Source organism: Crocodylus porosus, unplaced genomic scaffold (genome assembly GCF_001723895.1).
Source record: "Crocodylus porosus isolate Cpor-Errol unplaced genomic scaffold, CroPor_comp1, whole genome shotgun sequence".
NCBI classification, from domain to species: Eukaryota; Metazoa; Chordata; order Crocodylia; family Crocodylidae; genus Crocodylus; species Crocodylus porosus.
Window position 1 is genome coordinate 91,149,429 of NW_017728943.1, and position 19,359 is coordinate 91,168,787.

At 41.0% G+C, this 19,359-nt stretch overlaps 1 protein-coding gene across 10 annotated transcripts in view; it reads left to right on the forward strand.

The window, feature by feature from the left end:
- Positions 1-19,359, forward strand: part of CEP170 (centrosomal protein 170) — a 153,148-nt gene that overhangs the window by 38,303 nt on the left and 95,486 nt on the right. For all 10 annotated transcript variants that reach the window (XM_019549783.1, XM_019549782.1, XM_019549784.1 and 7 more), the window contains exons 3-7: positions 1,591-1,680; positions 7,916-7,994; positions 14,434-14,492; positions 14,596-14,758; positions 18,464-18,598. In XM_019549783.1, coding sequence (XP_019405328.1) covers positions 1,591-1,680; positions 7,916-7,994; positions 14,434-14,492; positions 14,596-14,758; positions 18,464-18,598 — 526 coding nt within the window. The remainder of the gene's footprint in view (positions 1-1,590; positions 1,681-7,915; positions 7,995-14,433; positions 14,493-14,595; positions 14,759-18,463; positions 18,599-19,359) is intronic.

Below are 19,359 nucleotides of genomic sequence, written 5' to 3' on the forward strand. Positions count from 1 at the left end.
GAAAGTAAGATAATGTTAGTTCCATTAAAGCAAGACGTGTATTGAGTTATTTAATTTGAATGAAAGTAAGAGCAACTGCCTTAATTAGTCAGTAAACATTATTAGGTTGTTTGAGAAAGTAGTTGTTGAAGAATCCTTAGTTTAAGTGCGTGTCTCCAAAGAATCTATTAAAATTTAATTCTTGGTTAGATATGTAAACAATAAAAACAAAACCTTTTCATGATTAATTTTGGGCTTGAGTACTTATGGTTGTCCTTTCTGAAAGAAGAAAAAATAAAAATACACTGAAGTTTTAAAGCTTTTAGGGGACAACATGCAACTTGTCTAAGCTTTTCTGTATTTCGCAGCTGATTAAGTTATCTGGTGTCACAAAGTCTCTGTTAATAATTTAAAATGTACCTTACACTTGAGTTTAAATGTAAAACTCCTATATCATATAACATATTAAATTACTCTTAATATTACAGGATGAGTTTACACTGCAATATTATGACTATTTCTGAATCTATCAAGTATATTTGCATATTCAGTTTGTCTTGCACAAATAGTTTGAAAATCACAGATGTCAAAAATGTAAATTTCAAATGTACAAAACCCACAAAATGTACATTTTAAAGTTTTTTTAAATAACACTCTGTAAAATACATTTCCTTCTGAGCAACTGTCACAGTGAGTGGCTTACAAGAGATCCCTAATGAGATACTGTACACTGAACCATTCCCTTCTGTTTGCTAGGAGATAGCAGAAAGCCAGATGACATTAATGTGTTAAAAATTGACTTAGTCTTCCATTAGACTTCCACTAGTCACCTACCTCTATAGATGTATCATACAAGTAAGATTTTTTGTTGCAAGTTATATATGTAAAAATGTACATATTTTGTGAATTGTAGGCTACATTATCGTCTCCATCTCTTTAGAATACCTAATATATAATGTTGTATCTTTAAAAAAAAAATTATGAATTTTGCTTCTTCCTTCAGTAGTTTATGTAGATAACAAAGAACAATAGGAACTATAGTGTAGGAAAATTATATTTACATGCTTGCTGTTTAACAGATTTTGCTTACTAGCACATAACATGTAGTTGTTGACTATTTTCTGTCAGTGGGTAGAAATTAAACAAGACTTCAGCTTTCTGTTTCCTTCCAAACACTACCCTTACTTATCCACCTGGGTCACTATATATCTATAGTTACTTATATAGATAATCGTCCGTAGATTTGGGGAAATGGGGGACAGAAGAAAGAAAGTTTTCAGTGGAATGCAACAATGCCATTTGGTAGAAATCTCAGAGGTTTTGTTAATTTCAGGAACTGTTTATAAACCAGGTGAAATTTAGCAGGATTCATTCAGGGAGCATTTATAGCTAAACAAAGACTACTTGTTTTTATTATGTTTTTTGGATAACCATATTTGCTTATATATGTCCAGTTTGGCTGCCCAGCATGACCCTGGGAAGAATCACCTTTTTCTAATCTTTATATTGAGGGAAAGTCATCTTCTTACAATGCTTTTGTAATATGAAACTATTTTGTCTTTGAACTATATTATCCTAATTGCATTCATTTTAATCTTTTTAATATTTCAGTCACGGAGTGTGGACAAGCAACATGCTGTACTTAATTATGATGCTTCTACAGATGAACATTTGGTGAAGGATTTGGGCAGCCTAAATGGGGTGAGTTAACAATGATCTAAAAAGAGTCCCCTTTAGTCCTTAGTTAATATATTTTGTATGAAAACAAAATGGTAATTTACATTTTAAGGCTCTTCAGGGATTGCTTCAGCAGCGTTCTTTAAGTGTAAGCTCTTGCCTTTTAATGAATATTTTTAAGCATGTTGGTATGGCTGAAGTAACTATTTTTTAAAATGTAATCACTGTTTTTCACATTTTAATAGACTTTCATACATTGCAGTATTAAATGGCTGTAGATTTTAGCTGCAACTAAACTTAAAATCTACAGTATAGAGCTTCTGTACTTAAATAAAATGCTTTTAGCTGTGACTCTTAAGAGAGCACTGAGGAAAAATGGCTGGCATCTCTTGGCTGCACTTCTGTTTCTGTAATATTAATAACAAGTTAAATCAGTGTTGCCCAAGTGATTTAAGAAAGAAAAAGAATACTGTTTTCTCAGTCTGCCCAGATTTCATAGTCTTATGTTTCTTTTTGGAACAGGGTAGGCTTTTTCAAACCAGTCAGGTTCTTTCCACTTTGTTCTAATTGACACGTTAGAATCTTCAGCACAGCCATTCAAAACAGTCAGGATCCCAACAACAAATTAGAAATGAGTTGCCTGAGATGTTTGTGCCCTTTGAAGAAATGCATACATTTGATCTTTGAATAATGAGTTCCAAAATTGGTTCAAACATATTTTCTTACACGCTTGTTATTTTGTTTCTTATTATTAACTAATACACTAAATGAAAGTCAAGTTCAAAACATAGTTTGAGTTGAATGCTCAGTAGTTACTGAATGAGCCCTTCATTTATTTTATTCTCCAAAACAAATTTAGCTCTGGTAATCATTAGATAAGCCTTTCCATTTTCAGTAGCTTGAATTTAATAAGACCTGTTTCATAATTGACTTGGTTTGAAACCTGCCTTTGCATCTTTTAAGACTAGGTACTCTCATACTTGATTCCCCCTCCCCTCCCCACCCCCCCCCACACACACACTAGTATTGTGCCTTGGATCAGGGGTGTCAAAAGATCCAGTCCCCAGACCAAATCTGGCTTCACAGAGCCCTTTCACACATCCGATGGGGCTCCCACAGGGGACAGGAATTTGGGAGTGGGACAAGTTCCACATTGGGAGTACGTGTCAGTGGCAGGGGGGTGAGCAACTGCTGCTAACTGCCCTGTCACCACCCCTTTCACTCAGTCTGGGTCCTACCCACAAAGAGACCTGCAGTCTGGATCCAGCAAGAGACAGGGGAACAGGGATCAACAGAGTTTTGACACCCCTCCCTAAAATAGTTTTCTGTTTCATCATTAGACCTGAAGTTGGGTGAATACCAACTTTCTCTGATATTACGACATCGCTCTTCAGTGTCATGCCAAAAATTGCTGCATGTAAATGAGCTGTATCCAAGCTCTTTTCCACCTTACAGTCTATTAATCACTGAACTAAAAAGTGTGTGTGTGTTTGTATCAGTGTTATAGCAGAATGCAAGTATCATTGACTAATTTCACTTGTGTATGGTCTCAGCCAGTAGTATACTTGGTGGTGTTAAATGGTCAATTTTCCAAAAACAAAAACAACTGTGAGCGAATTAGTAAAAGGGAAAATTAGACTAATTCAGACTATTTTAGACTAGTGACACTTCGTGTTTTTGGGATGTGTTTTAGGTTTACACAATTAGGTGGGCGAAGTTTATGTGGAATAACAGCTTTTGCAGCCTACAGTTTTTGGGGGACAAAGGATTAGGAAGATGATGCCAATTCACGTGGTGTCCGTGAATACAGAATAGGTGGGCAAGACAATGGATAACAGGCCAACGCCCTGGCCGTGCTGTATTTATCAGCTACAGTGACCAAAAAGAGCCAATAGCTGATAACGTCTTTTCTCCTTTTATTGGTGCCAATCCAATAGTCAACCAATATATAGGTGCACCCTTACCAAAATGTATAAGTATTTAGAATTTATTTTATTACTAGTCAGTTGCACGTCAGGAATGACAGGGTGGGGGGAAGCATACAGGGAAGGAGCCCTGTGGACCCCCCCCCCCCATCTGGGCCTGCTCCACCTTTACCTCCTGCTGCTTGGGGTCTGGGCCTATTTCCCCCCTCCCTGCTGCAGCAGTGGGGGGAGGGGAGGAGTGGGCATGGGCCTGGGCCTGATGAGGGGGAGGACTGGGACTGAGGGCGTGGAGAAGCCAGCCCGCCGTGGTGGGGGGAGCAGCAGGCCCAGGCCAACCCGGCAGCAGCAGGGGAGCAGGAGGAGTGGGCTCGAAGCTAACAGGGGAGAGGAGCAGGGTGGGGAAAGAGTGGGCCCGGGCCTGAAGAGGGGAGCAGGCCCAAGCCTGAGCTGGGGAAAAAGCCAGCTCGCTGTGGCAGTGGGAGGGAGCAGTGGGTCCAGGCTGACACAGCAGCAGCCTGGGAAGGGGAGCAGTGAGCCTCTTCCCTCTCCCATCAGCTTCAAGCCCACTCCTCCCATTCCTGCACTGCTGCCGGGTCAACCCAGGCCTGCTGCTCCCCCAGTTTGGGCATGGTGTTCTTCCACCCCCACATGGAGCCTGGGACCCCTTCTTCCCTCCCCCAACCACCATCTCCATGGCATACCCACTATTCCCCATACCTGTATGGGGCCTGCTCATCTTCCCAGCACCACTGCTGCCGCCACCTGCAAGCAGTAAGAGTGGGGGCAGCAGGCCATCTCTGGTGGCTTGGCCCTGCCCCCTGCTCCATCCTTGCCACTTTCAGGGAGCAGGGCAGGGGGTTTAGGGTCCCCTCTGTTCTCTGTGTCCCCACCATCATGGCAGCGCGCCACCAGCTCCTGTTGGAACGCTTGTTTGCACTCTAATTGGCTGTTTGTCAGCCAGTCACAGTGCGAATAAAGCATTATAGCCAGACAAACAGACTTAGGCTTTTATAATATTAGAATTATATAATGAGTGAGGCACTGTTAAGCTTCCAGATTGCTGTAAAGTCATAAATATAAAAGATTGTGTTCAGTGGATACCTATATATATATAGTGGCATTTCATTTTAATTGTGGAAAAACACACATTTTGGGGGGTTTTAATCAGACTTTGGGATTTTTAAACAGAGAAAATTAGGACCTCTGGTAATTACACCATGAGTGTAATTTGTAACAGTTTAGAGTAAGGTGGTCTTGTAAGTCACCTTTTGACTCAAAGGCCTTCAGGTACCAAAAAAAAATTGAATTTCATATTAATACTATTAGATTACATTTGCATGGGACTGAAAACTTTTCTTCCAAAGAATAAAGGAGTTTGGTGGTTTTGCAGAACTAGAGAAGCAGCACCACAAAATGTGTTCCTTCAACTGATATAAGGAGCTTGCATCAGGTTGTGAGTGTTACACAAATAATAAATTCATGTTGAACCAATGGACTTTTCATTGGGCCCCATTAGTACCTGAGTCTAATAACATTCATAATATAATTTTTTCAGATGGGTGAGTGAATTAACTACAAGTCCTTTGGGATATGTCTGAAGTATAGTGGCAGCCTCCCATCTTCTCCTGCTCTTATATTCCATATCTAAAAATGTTCTGCTAAGACTTGGGTTTGAAGTATGCAAGTGGGTTTTGGGTCTTCTGTCTGGGAGTTCCAATGAAGTGAGAAAATACCATTTCTGTCCTACCCTTAATTTTTGCTTTAAGACAAAAACAACACTTCACAAACAATCGGCTAAATATTTATTTTGCTGTCAATATGTATGTCTAGTTTGTTCTCTTCATTACTTCAGAGATTGCAGATATTCTTTGTGCTATATAAACAAGTGTGCTTTCAGTGTTTATATTGGGAAACCTGACCTTTGTAAAGGTCTGAAGAGGTCCTCTCTGTTTGCGTGGGTAGTAAAATCTATTGCACCTTATTATGAATAGATTAATTTTCTAGTTTATGGAAGTCATTCTGGAGAAATATAATGGCTTCTAAAACTAATTTTGCCAGGTTTTTGCATCTGAGTGCCCTGTGAATTTTACAGTCTGCTGGCATTATTTTTAGACTTGGAAGCTAGATAGTATGGCAATAAAGCAGTATAAAATTCTGTAAGAATACTTCGGTTTTGTTATTTTCACCAACAGATTTATACCTTGTTAATTTACTATATAGAGACTATAAGGCCCCCTGTACACATTCAGGTAAAGTTATGATTGGATCTAATGTATGATCCACACAATTGTACCTCCTGCTATGCCACAGTGTATGGTAGGAGGCGTGATTGTGGGATTGTGCTTTAGATCCAGACACACCTTATTGTTGGTGTAGGGAGAGCCTGGTCCTGGGCTCCCCCTGAATTGGCAAGAAGCAGGCTCCCATAGCTGGGAGCCCCTTTGCTGAGAAGGCTTCCAGATGCAGGGGTCGTGCATAGCTAGGACTGAGAGTCCCAGGCCTGACATGGCTCTTGGTCCTTGCTGCACGACAGCAGCTGAGACCAGTGGCACAGCCGGGACAGAACCCCATCAGGGATGCTTGGTCCCAGCTAGCTGTGTGGCACAGCTGGGACTGTGAGCCCTGTCAGGTATGAGACTTTAAGTGCCAACTGCAGATGCCCACCCCCTGACCCTGGGGGGTCTCACTCTGGCTGTGGTGCTCCCCTGCAGCTGACAGGGCTCCTAGCCACAGGGGAGACCCCATTACATGTGGAAATTAAGCTCAATATCAACCAGCTATAAAGTTTGTGCACATTTTTGAGGTTTGACATTATAGATGGTTGGAGATTTTTATAGTATAAGTACTTTGCATGTGTAGCTGGTCTTAAGGTAATTGCACATTTAATCAGTTAATTAGTTTATTGCACAATATGTGTAATGTGTAGAGGGGGCCTAGCAATCATGAATATTGGCATCACAGTTCCACATTTGTTCTCTTTATCACTATAAGTCTTTAGTGTCATCACCTCTAAGCCAAATAAATAAATACATAAGTGATAAAATTTAATTTTCTCTCTCCCTCCTCCTCCCATCTCTTGCCTTCAGCACAGTGTCTAACAGTTATGAATTGCTGCATCTTGGCAGAATTCTAAATGTGAGGTATAGCTTTCTGGAGCAAGGCAAGCAAGCAGTCTTTAGCTAAAACTTGTAACATGGTGTATATATTAGGCCCATGGACTGGATCCAGTGGAGCTACCAGTGGAATACCAGAAGTTGAGGGCATGCAGCAGAGGCAGTGAAACATGGGGTGGCAGTGGTGTATGTAGCAGTGTGAGCAGCAGAGCACACAGCAGCAGCAGCTCCAGCCTCTGCCATGTTTCCTGTGATAAAATTAGAGCTACTGCTGTGGCATAAGGTACTCAGTGGCAGTAGCTCCAGCAGAGGGAGTGGAGCTGCTGCCATGTGTTCTGCTGCCTCCCTGGTCACTATATGCTCCACTTCTGCCGCTGCTGCTTCTAGCCTGCAAGGAGCCCCATGGTCCAAATCCAGCCAGGGTGCAAAGTGAGTTAGCCCCCCCACCCCACCCCACCCCTTGTCTATATTACATGTCTGTGGTATAGGGGGAGATAAGGAAGGAATTCTTTTTTTGTTTTCTGTTATGTCTTTAACTACTTTGATACTTTATGAAATATCTTCCTGCCACTTGACTGATGATAGGGTAAATGAAATGCCTAGAATAAGTTAGGATTTCTTAAATAGCCTTGGCAGTGTAAGACTGATATTCTAGCCTTGATGGTCTAGAAATTATGCGAGAAACAAGGATTTCTTAGTTTACAAGCTTTCAAATGCAAACAATTTGATCACATTCCCCTGGCTCCTTGTGATCTGACCTGAGGAAGAATGTCTTGCATTTGAAATGCTTGTCTAACTTTATCCTAACTACATAATTGCTCCAATAAAAGCTGTCACCCCAAGAAATCGTTAAATAACCTTAATGTTGATTATAGCCATGGCTAGGGGGAAAAACCCACTTCTAAGACACCCACTGTTTGAGAGAACAACATATTGTTATAATCAGTAATCCTAGTCAGCAAATACTCTTAACAAGATTAAAATGGTAATGAGCTTTACAAGGTTAGTCTGATTATGCTAACCTGATTAAGTCTTTTACTTCTTTTCTGAAATAGTTAGACAGGTAATATCTCAAGAATACTGTTTAGTTCACCAAGAAAATAATCCACCATCAATCAACAAAATTATGTGGTACTGTAACTTCTTTTATCAAGAGATTTATGTTGATGCCTTATTACATTTTGAATTATAATATCTTTCTCCCCTTTTTTATTTTTCTAGACATTTGTGAATGATGTGAGGATTCCAGAACAGACGTACATTACACTGAAGTTTGAAGATAAACTGAGATTTGGATATGATATCCTTTTATAATAAAAATATGCAATTTTTGCTATATGTTTGTACTATAAAATATTGAACTGGTCAGTTAACTGATCCTAAAATGATCTTTTAATATTTATTAACAGTAAATCCTCAGGTTTTATTCTCTACCCAATTAGGAAAATATCTAAGTAGGCAAGACTAGCTTGCAGTTATAGAAATATTATGCCCAGTTGCAATTAAGAATAGACTGAGGAAACAGCTATAAAAAAGGGGTAAAGAAAATAATTTTAAAGAGCTTGACTGCTGCTGCATAACAATATTTTCCATTATCAGCCATTAACTCTTTGAGATATTTAACAGGGTATATTAAGATATGTAATTTAGGTAGCAAGTGAGTATACAGAAGTACAGCAAGTTAGAAGCAGCACTGAACAGTCCATCTTATGTATTGAGGAAAATAAGGGCAAAATTAGCTACACAGTATGTCTTAGGAAATGGTTCATAGCTGACACAGTATTTCACATAAATACTTTAAACTCTAATTCGAAAACAAATGTGAAACATCAGTGAACTAATTTTTGGATAACCATTTAACACCAAATAATTTATACCTGGACATGGCAAAGAAAAATCTGTAAAGGGGATGATGAAGAAGTGCTGCATTCCTGTTTCCTATCTGTGACAGTCATCCAAATACAGCTGAAGCTGTGCTTCTTTATAGAAGTTGGGGTATGGAATCATAAGGAGATAAATGGGCTATGTAGAGCAGTGGTCTCCATATGGAGAGCACAAGACAATCCATTGGGGTGCGGGAAGAAAATATTAGAATTTATATTTATATAAATATGCATATATTGGGGGTGCATGCTCAAAATTTTTTTACTGATGGGGTGCGCGGTCAAAAAAGTTTGGAGACCACTGATGTAGAGAACCCAAATAAACATCATTCTGTTATCCACAGAATGATGAGCTCAGACTGAAGCGTGCATGAAGTTCAGCCAGAAAATAACGCCTCCTGCTTTATTTTTTCCTTCAGCCAATTGGTGTTGAAAAAATATTAAACTTGAATGAAAAATATGTACATCATCAATGAAAACAGTTTTATGCAGTAGGGCCTCCTCATTCAGTGGTGAACAAGGGTATGTACCCCAACATTGTAAAAGTCATTGCTGCGATTGTTGTGCAGCCACTGCAAAACAGCCTCCGTCACTTCACTATCTTCTCAAAAATGTCACTGCAATAGTTTGTCACATAGTGACAGTATTGGGATACATGCCCTTGTTCACCTGTGGAAAAAGGCCATTGACAGAGTAGGAGACTACTGAAAGATAGCTGTGTGTTCAGCTGTCTTTCGATAGGGACTTGCACATTTTGCAGGCAAGTCTAATACTTTTTCCAGTAATATTTGGCTGAGAAAAAAAATAGCATGTAATACTTTCTGACTGATCCTTGCACATCCAGAATACAGACCCATATATCCAGTCCTCTTAAAAGGCTTTCTGTGATGAGTACGCTATCTTTTTTAACGATCGGAAGTCTACACTATCTGAGCCTTCAAGAGGTCAAGAAGCGATAATGAATTACATGTTCCTTTTGTATCCCTTTCTTTCATTTTCCCCCTTATTCTAATCATTCTTTTTTTTAAAATGGGCTTTGTGTCTTTCTTCATGGTGTTTTGTATCTAGCTAGCACTTAAGACAAAAGTAGGTGTTGAAATGCAAAAGAAAAATATACTAATATTGATAAGGGACAGATCCTGTTACACGTATTAGGTGTTTAAATGTTCGTTGTACCATGCTTGAGTCCCTGAAAAAAGGAAGTTAATGCAAAAGATGGGTGGGGCACCTTTCCTTTTCTGCTTTTTATCTGTAATGCTAATATAAACATGTTTTACAAAAAAACAAAACACATTAAAGGTTTTACAGGGATGCAACCAGGGCAGAATGGATTTATGCTATGTACCTAGTATGCAGAACAGGATCTGACCCTAATAATTCTGTTTCTTAACTTTATTGCGATTTGTGTCTCTCATTGGATGGGTTTAGTGGCCATATTCAATATAAACTGTTGTCTTTGTGGGACTTCGGAAAGCTTGTTAGTGAAGGAATAATCAGTTAAAAAGAGTGAAGATGTTTACAGTGTAAAAACTGACTAATATTGCTTCCTTTCTCCTATAGCAATACACGATTTCCTGAACTATAAAGTCAGTGAATACAGTAGTGCTTTATGATTTGAGAATAAGTGTGTATGTCAAACTTCTGCCTAATAATTCAGCTAAAATTATGCGTTTCATTTGCATCTCTTTCCCAGAGCTGTGTTTGTCTTTTGTAGAGAAACTATCCTCTTAGCTCAACTTCCCTTTTCATGGTTCCGTACTCATGGCAGTATCTAATACCCCTGCAGGCTTTAGGGGACAATCCAAGCTGAAAAAAGATAGACAAAAGGCTTTCATCTGTTTATGGTGTGTCTGTCCCATTGTAGAGTTTGGCTGGCTCTGTAGTATAATGCAGTTCCCTGTCTCTCCATCCCTACCCCAGCCCTTGCTCCCAAGCCCTTTCCACATTGCCTTTCCCATGGAAGAAAGGATCCAACAATCAAAGAGCCAGATTCTGCTCAGTAAGAGGCAGTCAACTATCTTAACAGTCCAGTCTGGTGTAGTTGACACTGCTATCACCCTTTCATCAAGCTATTGTTCCCAATCTCGTAAATGCAAGAAAGGAGGAAGGTAGGACAGGGATAGGTGGCCCAATAGACAAGCATCACTCTCTCATCCATTTCCAATGAGAGGAACGATAACCAAAAGATTGAATGCTAAATAGAAGATAGTACCCAAATCCCTAGAGCAGTGGATCTCAACCATTTCCGACTCAAGGCACCCCCCCATAACTTTTGTAATTTGAATGGCATCCAGTTTCAAAAACTAATTTATATATCATAGCACTTACCTCTTTGTAGAGGGGCTAGGCCTTTGGCGTGGAGAATCAGCCAGGCATGGGCAACCCTTAGCCTGTGATTATTCCCTTCCAACTTGCATCATCCTTCAAAGGATTTGGTGTGGTACCCCACTTGAGAATCATTGCCTTAGTTTTCATTAGGAGTCATGCTTCTTGAGGTGTGGATAGACATGGTACAGATGTTATCAGCTCCAAACAGTGCAGTAAGGGACCTTTGGGTTCAGCTTGGCCCTGCTTCGTATCAATACAAAGCTCCCCATGGGCTACCTAGAGGAAACAGATCTACAAAGATGCAGTCAAAAAGGGTAGAGCCTCTGGAAAGGCTCTACCTGAACTGAAAGTCAATACCTTCACTCAGAAAACCATGAAGGTGCCATATGCATGAGGGGAGACAATAAACTGCACCTTTGAGAAATAAGAGAGAGTTGACAACTTAGAAATATTTTTGGAGCAGTCTCTGAGCTTGATTTTGCTTCCCTCTGAAGTAGGATTATGGAGCCAGATTCCCAAAGAGAAAATAAAATAACATCACAATTTCTCCTGCACATTTTCTCAGTGTGTGGCATAGTAGAGCAGTGCAAGTTATTTGCTCGTGCAAAAGGGAATTCTTCCTCCTTGGGAGAGGAAGATCAGATGTCTGAATTCAAATGAGAGGCACAAATTATATTGAGATAAAGCACACAGGCAAATCAGTTCCTGGATTTTAAGGAGAAACAATGAGAAACTTTATGAAAAGTTTAGGCCCCAAAGAATCATTTGAAAAGTCTACTGATAATCTTGGTTTCTGCTCAGTCTAGAGAGAGATATACCTATTCTGGTGCTTTTAGTTATCATGGCTGATGGGGTTTTCGTTCAGTAAGGAAGAACATGAGAGAATAAAAGAAATTTCTCATTTTCTGGATAAAACAGAATTTCCTATTTCTGTGTGCAATGCCCATCAAAAGGAGATGCATCCCAAGATATGGCTGAGATTCGATTATTGTAAAGTCTACACTAGAAATTCTTCATAAGTGGATTCGGTGGATTGGTGATTTTTCTACATTATGTCTGGAAACAACAATAATGTCCTCGCCATGTGCCATAACCCAGTATGCATGTCTGGGCAATGTTTCTGGTTATGCCTTCTCTCATTTGTCACTGTTTCAGAGGGTTGTACAAAAGATTGTAAGGGAGGTATGGAATTTAAACTTGATTAACCTGACTTTGGACCTTCCAATGCCACTGTCTCATGGAGGTCTTCTCTTACAAAATAGTTGCCTAAAACTACTATCTCATGGATCTGAGAAGAAGGGGAATAGACAGCGTGTTGACAAAAAATAGTTTTACATAAATGCCAGCATGAAATACTCCAACCTCATTGTCATAAAGCACAACTTTGGAACCTTATTCTTTTCCTTTCAGCTTTACTCTGATTGAACACCTTCAGGAATTATCAGTATACTTCCATTCCTTTAAAATAGACTCCAGCTAGCTAATGTGTCCATCCAGGTATATCTAACTCCTATGAGATCCAATGTTATACTTTCAATTATACATGTACTGTTCCTAGCTGTTGTAGTGTTCTTCCCCAAATTAAATTTTAAAAAGTATTCTTAAGCCTCAAAGTCGGGGGCAGGCAATTACCCAGTTTTGGCAGGCTGTTGAGGGCCACATGGGTAGCCCCTCCCCTTGACAGGTGCCCCGCCCCCTGGTCACCATCTTGGGACCAATGTCCCAGGGCCAGTTCCGGTGAGGCCCAGAGCGGAGCACAGGCCGGCAGGGTTCTGTGGAGCTAGGCTGGGCTGCACCAGTGGGGATGGGGGAGCTGCCTGGCTCTATAGAGCTTCTGCCAGCTGGGACCCCACGCTCCTGGCACCCTGCTCTGGGCCCCACCAGCACTGGTCCCGGAACACTGGTGTGGGACCCGTACTCCCACTGCCTCCCTACTCATTCACACCCAGTGCCCCCCAACCCCACAGTACGGGTAGGAGGCAGCACACAGCCCCAACCCCCTATTTGCCAGCAGGGAAGAAGGTGCTGATCCTGGGGAAAAGTGGCCTCTCACCTGCCCCATGGCCGGTGCCCCACGCTGCAGGCACTCACAGCCCACGCGGGGCTGTCTGGAGCAGACACAGGCAGCCTCATGCAGGCTGTAGGTGGCTGCAGCGCAGGGCGCTGGCCATGGAGCAGGTGAGGAACCACTTTTTCCCATGCTCAGCATCAGCTTGTAACCTGCCTTACTGCCAGCCTAGCAGTGGGGCCAGGTTACAAGCTGGTGCTGAGTGCAGGGTAGGGAGAAAGCTGCCCCTCCCTGCCCCATGCCTGGCACACCTCACTGCAGCCACTCACAGCTGGTCTGGGGCTGCCAATGCCTGCTCCGGACAGCCCTGCTCAGGCTGCAAGTGTCTGCAGCATGGGGCGCCAGCCATGCAGTGGGCGAGGGGCCCCATTTTTGACAGGAACCAAGGGCAGAAAAATACTAATTTTCTACATTTTTTCAGGGGCCCCACGGGCTGGATAGAATGGCCTTGGGGGCTGGATCCTGCCCACGGGCCATATTTTGCCCACCCCTGCTCAAAGTGCAATCACTAGAAGCCATGTCTATCCCAGTAATCAGCTAGGCAGCCACATGTAAAATCACCAAATTCTGCATGTTTGTCAACTGATCTTAGGTAACTGCATTTTATGTTAGAAGTCCTCTTCATACCTTTATTCCCAGTGGGAGGTGGCATATATATTGCTTATTAGGGATGTCCAAGACAAAAGGCTTACTGGACATAAATGCTACAAAAATTCTGTTGTAACAGGTTGGTAGAAATCCATGCTATGAATAGAAAAATTATTCTGTACTTACCTGAACTTTTCCTTTCCTTGAGATAAATCTGTCCCATCTGGAGAAAAATGGATAATTTAGAACAAAAATTTGGGTGTTTCATTTGGGGACAAAATCCCGATCTCTGCAACAGGAAATAAATTTTTTTTTCTTTTACGTATATTTAACATAGTTTGGAATTTAGGAAATTAAAATGAATTTATCCTGGCTGTGAAAGTCTCTAATATGTTGTTACCTTGGTTGATGCTTTATTCTATTAAATTACTTTGCTTATTATACAGAAAGATTTAAAACATTTATTGCTATTTAGCTTGATAAGATTTGTTGCTGCTTTTGCTTCTCTGACACAAGTTCATCTCTTTGGAAAACAAAATGTTCTCAAGGGCTGGTCCAAATCTATGGAGTATATTTCTACAGGAATAAAGACCAGGAAAGGCCTCAGCACTTTCCTCTCTGAGTGCGAGTTCCTTTCATTTGTCCTTGTGCTGCCTCACACAAACACTTAACAAAAACACACATGCAACAAAAGCACTCCACCTAAATGCTCTTCTGGTCTTAGGGAGTGGATTAGAGGACAAAAAACACTAGATAGCATGATACTAGTGTTGCTTAACATGCTGCCAGAAGGCACTCAGGTACTTGAATAGAATAGAATAAAATACTTTTGTTTCTTTATAAAAATGAAGTCTTTCCTTATCGTTTCATACATACTAATCTTTTTACTGTAGTCAGAGGAGAAATGAGGGTTCCTGAAGAAGCACTTAAGGTAATAGTATGCTCATTATATATACTACAGTTTTCTATGTAGGTATTGCTATAATTTGTGTCATTTTTTTTCCATTTTTGAGCCTTGTTTATTTGTATCTCAGCATGAAAAATTCACGAGTCAGCTCCAGTTATCCCAGAAATCCTCAGAGATAGAAGGATCAAAGTCAATCAGCTCCAAAGGTACAGAGCCAAAGGTACCAGATGCTATGACTGAAATGCATCACAAAGCTACAGAAGCATTGAAATCTGAAGAAAAATCTATGGGTGAGAAGTTTATGCACCAATTAATATTATGATTTGTGAAGAGCTATAACTTTTTCTTTTTCAAATTTTTGGGCAATAGGTATAAATATAAATAGTCAGCAATAGAAACTTATTTTTAAAATGCACTCAGTATATGTATGCTCTGAATGGAATTTCCAACCTCCTTTATAATGACATCTAACCATAAATCTAAAATAAGGCAAAACTTTTTATTTCACAAATTTCCTATCATACCCTCAAACTTTGTGAGCTTTGATGATTGATAATAATTGATGCCTCTAGTTTGAGCTGTTTATTTTGTTTACATTGTTGTACTAATACATAAAGCTTGAGTCGTCAACCAAAACCCTGTGGTACAAGACTCTAGAACAGGGGTAGGCAAGGTTTTTTGGCCAGAGTGCTGAAAACCCCCACAATGCCTACCTTGGAAGGTGCCGGAGTGCCAGCATGCCAGAAAAACAAAATGAGGGAAGGGGGTACATGGCAGGATGCCCTGCTTGTGCCCCTTGACCTTGCTGCCCTGTGCCTCCCAGCCAAAACCCCTACCCTCCATCTCTGCTGCCCCTTGCCTTCAACACTGCTGCCCCTTGCCCACCAGCCCTGCTTATGACCCTTGTCTCCCACCCAAAGCCCCTGCCGTCCTGCCCCCCAGCCCAGGCTCTGTGGCTGTCAGCAGCTACCCAGAATCTGGGCCAGCTGTAGACATCTGCCTCCCAGCCCCGGGCTCCGGGGAGGCAGCGCATACCAGCAATGATCCCGCTGTGCTGCCCTCACCACTTCTGAAAGTGTTGGAACTTGGTGCAGCAGGGCACAGCATGGGGTTCCAAAAGCTGCTTGCTCCCAGGTCCCCACTGCCCTGTCACACTTCCCCTGTGTGCATGAGAGCAGCGTGAGCAGTATGCAGGGCTGTTCCCCTCGCTGCTGCCCCCACCTGCAGCAGAAGTGTGGCAGGGCAGCTGCAAGCTGGGAGCAGGCAGCTTTCTGCGCCCCCTGATGTGCCCTGCCACGCTGAGTTCCAGCGCTGCTTTGCAGAAGCAGCAAGGGCAGCACAGCAGAGAGCATTGCCGGTATGTACTGCCTCCCCAGAACGTGGGGCTGGGTCTCTGGCTGGGAGGCGGCCGGGGCTGGGGTCAGGGCAGAGAGCCAACAGATGTTTGCAGCTTGCCCAGGTTCTGGGTAGCTGCTGACAGCTACAGAGCCTGGGCTGCTTGCAGCCGAGCTTCCATGGGAGCAGCCCGGGCACCATGGCTATCAGCAGCTACCCAGAGCCAGGGCCAGCTGCAGCCAGGAGGCTACAAACAGCTGCTGCCCTCCTGCCCCAGTCCCAGCTGTCTTCCAGCCCTGGGCTCAGGGAAGGCAGCAGGTACCAGCACTGTGCCCATTGGGGGACGGGGATGGGGGTGGGAAGGCAGCAGTTGTTCATAGCCTCTCGGCTCTGGGTAGCTGCTGATAGCCATGGAGCCCAGGCTGCTCCCAGCTGGCAGCAGCTACCCAGAACTGAGGCCAGCTGCAGCCAGGAGGCTGCAAACAGCTGCTGCCTCCCCGGCCCCAACGCGTGCCAAGGAAAATGGCCTTGCGTGCCATGCTCAGCGTGCATGCCGACCCCTGCTCTAGAAGGATAAAAGGACAGCCCCTGCCATAGACAGTTTGTAGTATTGTTCAAAAGCAATTTTATAGTTTCTATTGTTGGTCTTTAAAACATTTTTTTTCATATATTTGCAGTAGATTTGAATTGAGTTCAGAACAGGAACATCATGAAGTCCCGTAATTCAACTGCAAGATTTGTTTGTCTGTTATGCTATCTGTGTAAATACCCAAATGATAACTACAAGATGAGGGAAAAGCCACATTTTATATTATTTCTAATATAGGGGTAACTAAGCCTGGCTTGTGCCATACAAGGTCAGGTGATTCTGTTATGTTAAGTACTCCTTTCTTCAGTATGTCTATTGTCAAACAATCTTCAGAGGTCATCTGCCCACTAAACTTACCAAACTTTATAAATACATTTTTGAGTTATGCTGTGTTTAAAATGAGAAATAATATAGCCACATCCAGGCCGTACATAGCCAAAATTGTTCTCATGGCTTGGGGACGATATCACTTGCTTAGTTAGTGTGCTCATGACTGCACAGATGTGCTGATTATAGAAGGGTTTGACCACTTTTTAGGTGTTGTGGGTCAAATGAACAGAGTTCATTCTAAAAGTAGGCTGCTGTTTCCAAGCTGGCCGCTGCTCCCGTACTGCTGCTACCGCTGATTCCCTTAGCCAGCAAATCAACAAACACAGGCTGTATGACATTGCTTTGCAAGTCTGATGTTGATCTTGAGCCCAGTAAGTTTACCATGTAGACATAGGTCAAATCTGTCAGTAGTTTATAATACTGTGTAGCATAATTAATTAGTCTTTTGTTTTGGGGAGGTAGGAGGGTTCGTAAGTTCAATGCCTACTCATGCGTATATGAAATCATCTTTTCAGTTTAGTGTTTGTAATGGATTTGCTTTTCTGGAATCCAGAAACTGTTGTTTTACACAAGGTTGGGCAATATTTCTTGCCTGCTGACACCTACCCCAAACAAAAACCCATAGAATAAGAAAGCAGCCTTAGGTAATACATTCACACTAGCGCTAACTTGGAAGTCTTTCTGTATATTGCTTTACACCTGCATATGTATGTATTTTTTACTGTTATTTATTCAGTTAACCATATAGAAATGTGTACTATCATACTTTTAGATACTTCAGTATATTCTAATGTAAAGCTTAGTTTTGGAAGAAAACAAATTTGAAATTTGTATAGATGAAAGCATATGAAGTGGTTATTACATTTACTTTGGGTGAAGATTAATTCCCTGTAAGCCATTTGTTAATAACTACTGTGTATACATTCATGAGCAGTCCATAAATTAAAAAATGCACATTATGGAAACGATCTTTTTTTTGTAGCATCTGAACAGTATATATTATTGCAAAATATGCAGTTCTTTAAGATATGTTATTCTGCTTTCCAGACAAAAACATGATTAAGTGATAGCAATTTGGGAACTGATACATCAGTAACTGTACATATTTTTCTCAAGAGTTAGCTGTAATAGTATTAAAACACCACAGATCTAATCCATGAGAACATCTGTATGATACTGGAAATTAAAAAAATTATATGACAGTCATTTTCTTTCAGTTAAATATTCCTGTAACATGCATTGCTAAGCTAACTATTTATTATAGTCTGTGCAGTTTGTTATTCCTTAGTAGCTGTCAGCTATTTAGAACCTTGGCAGCATTACAGAATTTGATCGTTTTTATATGTGATGGTTCAGATTCCAGTTAAAGGTCAATGTGGATAAAAGTGACTCTTTCACAAGAATAGTAGCAGTTAGTTTTTGATAATGTGCAGATACTGAGATGACTTAAATGGATTCAGAAAACAATGGTTAAAAACACTGTGAAGTACTGATGAGAGAAGTCAACTGAATTTGCATAAGTGCTTAAGCAAGCAGTTTTGGTCAGGTCATTTGTGAGCTTTTATATTTAGAACATGGATCACTTACCCAGACTTTTAAAACTGGTTGTGTATTTGCCTGAATGTATGCAGTCAAAACACTACTGCTTTCAACATAAAAAATTTTCCTTGTTATTCTCTGATATCTAAGCATTGGAAGTAAATGTAAGACTAACTTCTTTTGTTTTGGAACATCCCTATAGATCTTTCTGCAATGCCTCGTGGTACGCCTTTATATGGACAGCCATCATGGTGGGGTGATGATGAGGCTGAGGAAAAAAATGGTTGCAAGCAAGAAGGCAAACGTGAAGAAAAAATTCATGAAACAGGAGCTTCAGGTAAGTCTATTTCAAAGACATTCCACTTCAGAATATTTACAGCTTATTAAAGTAAACTCTTAAAATATGGGACTGCACAGGTAAGAGGAGTTCCAGGAAACATAACATAGTTGGTGAGTAATGATACATTAATCACTCCTGTATCCTGTTTACTTCTGGGAAACTCCACTGACTAATGTGTATCTGAATTCCATACTGCAGAATTGCATCTCTATCTTGATATTTTGTTTTCCCTGTTTTTCATGACTGCTGGAGCTGTATGCCCCAAAGTTACTAGGTCTATTAAACTCAAATCAGGGTTAAATCTTGACAGAGTTGAAGTCAATGGTAAAATCTCTCATCGACTTCAGTAGAGCTAGGTTCACTTTAGTCAACTATAGCCAAGATGCAGTAGCCAGACATTTTCTCTAAATATTTAATAAACTTATGCTTATATGGAAAATACAAAACCTGGGGGAGGTTCTTATTAGGCGAGTGCATTTAATCTAAATTATAGCAAGTGAGCTATAGTTGATATAGAGTTGATTCCACTTTCACTCATTAACATTTCATTAATTGTAATATCTCTTCTACTTTTAAGTCAAATACTAAGATTTGCAAAGAAAACTTGTATTGTTCAGCCCTAGTATATCTCAATAGAATTTTATTATTTCTGTTAGTTGTTCAAATTTGTATTATTTTTGTAAAATACTTGGACACAATTTACAACCTTGGGTTCCTATCATTAGGCATATAAATAGAAGTGGATTGATTTTTTTCAC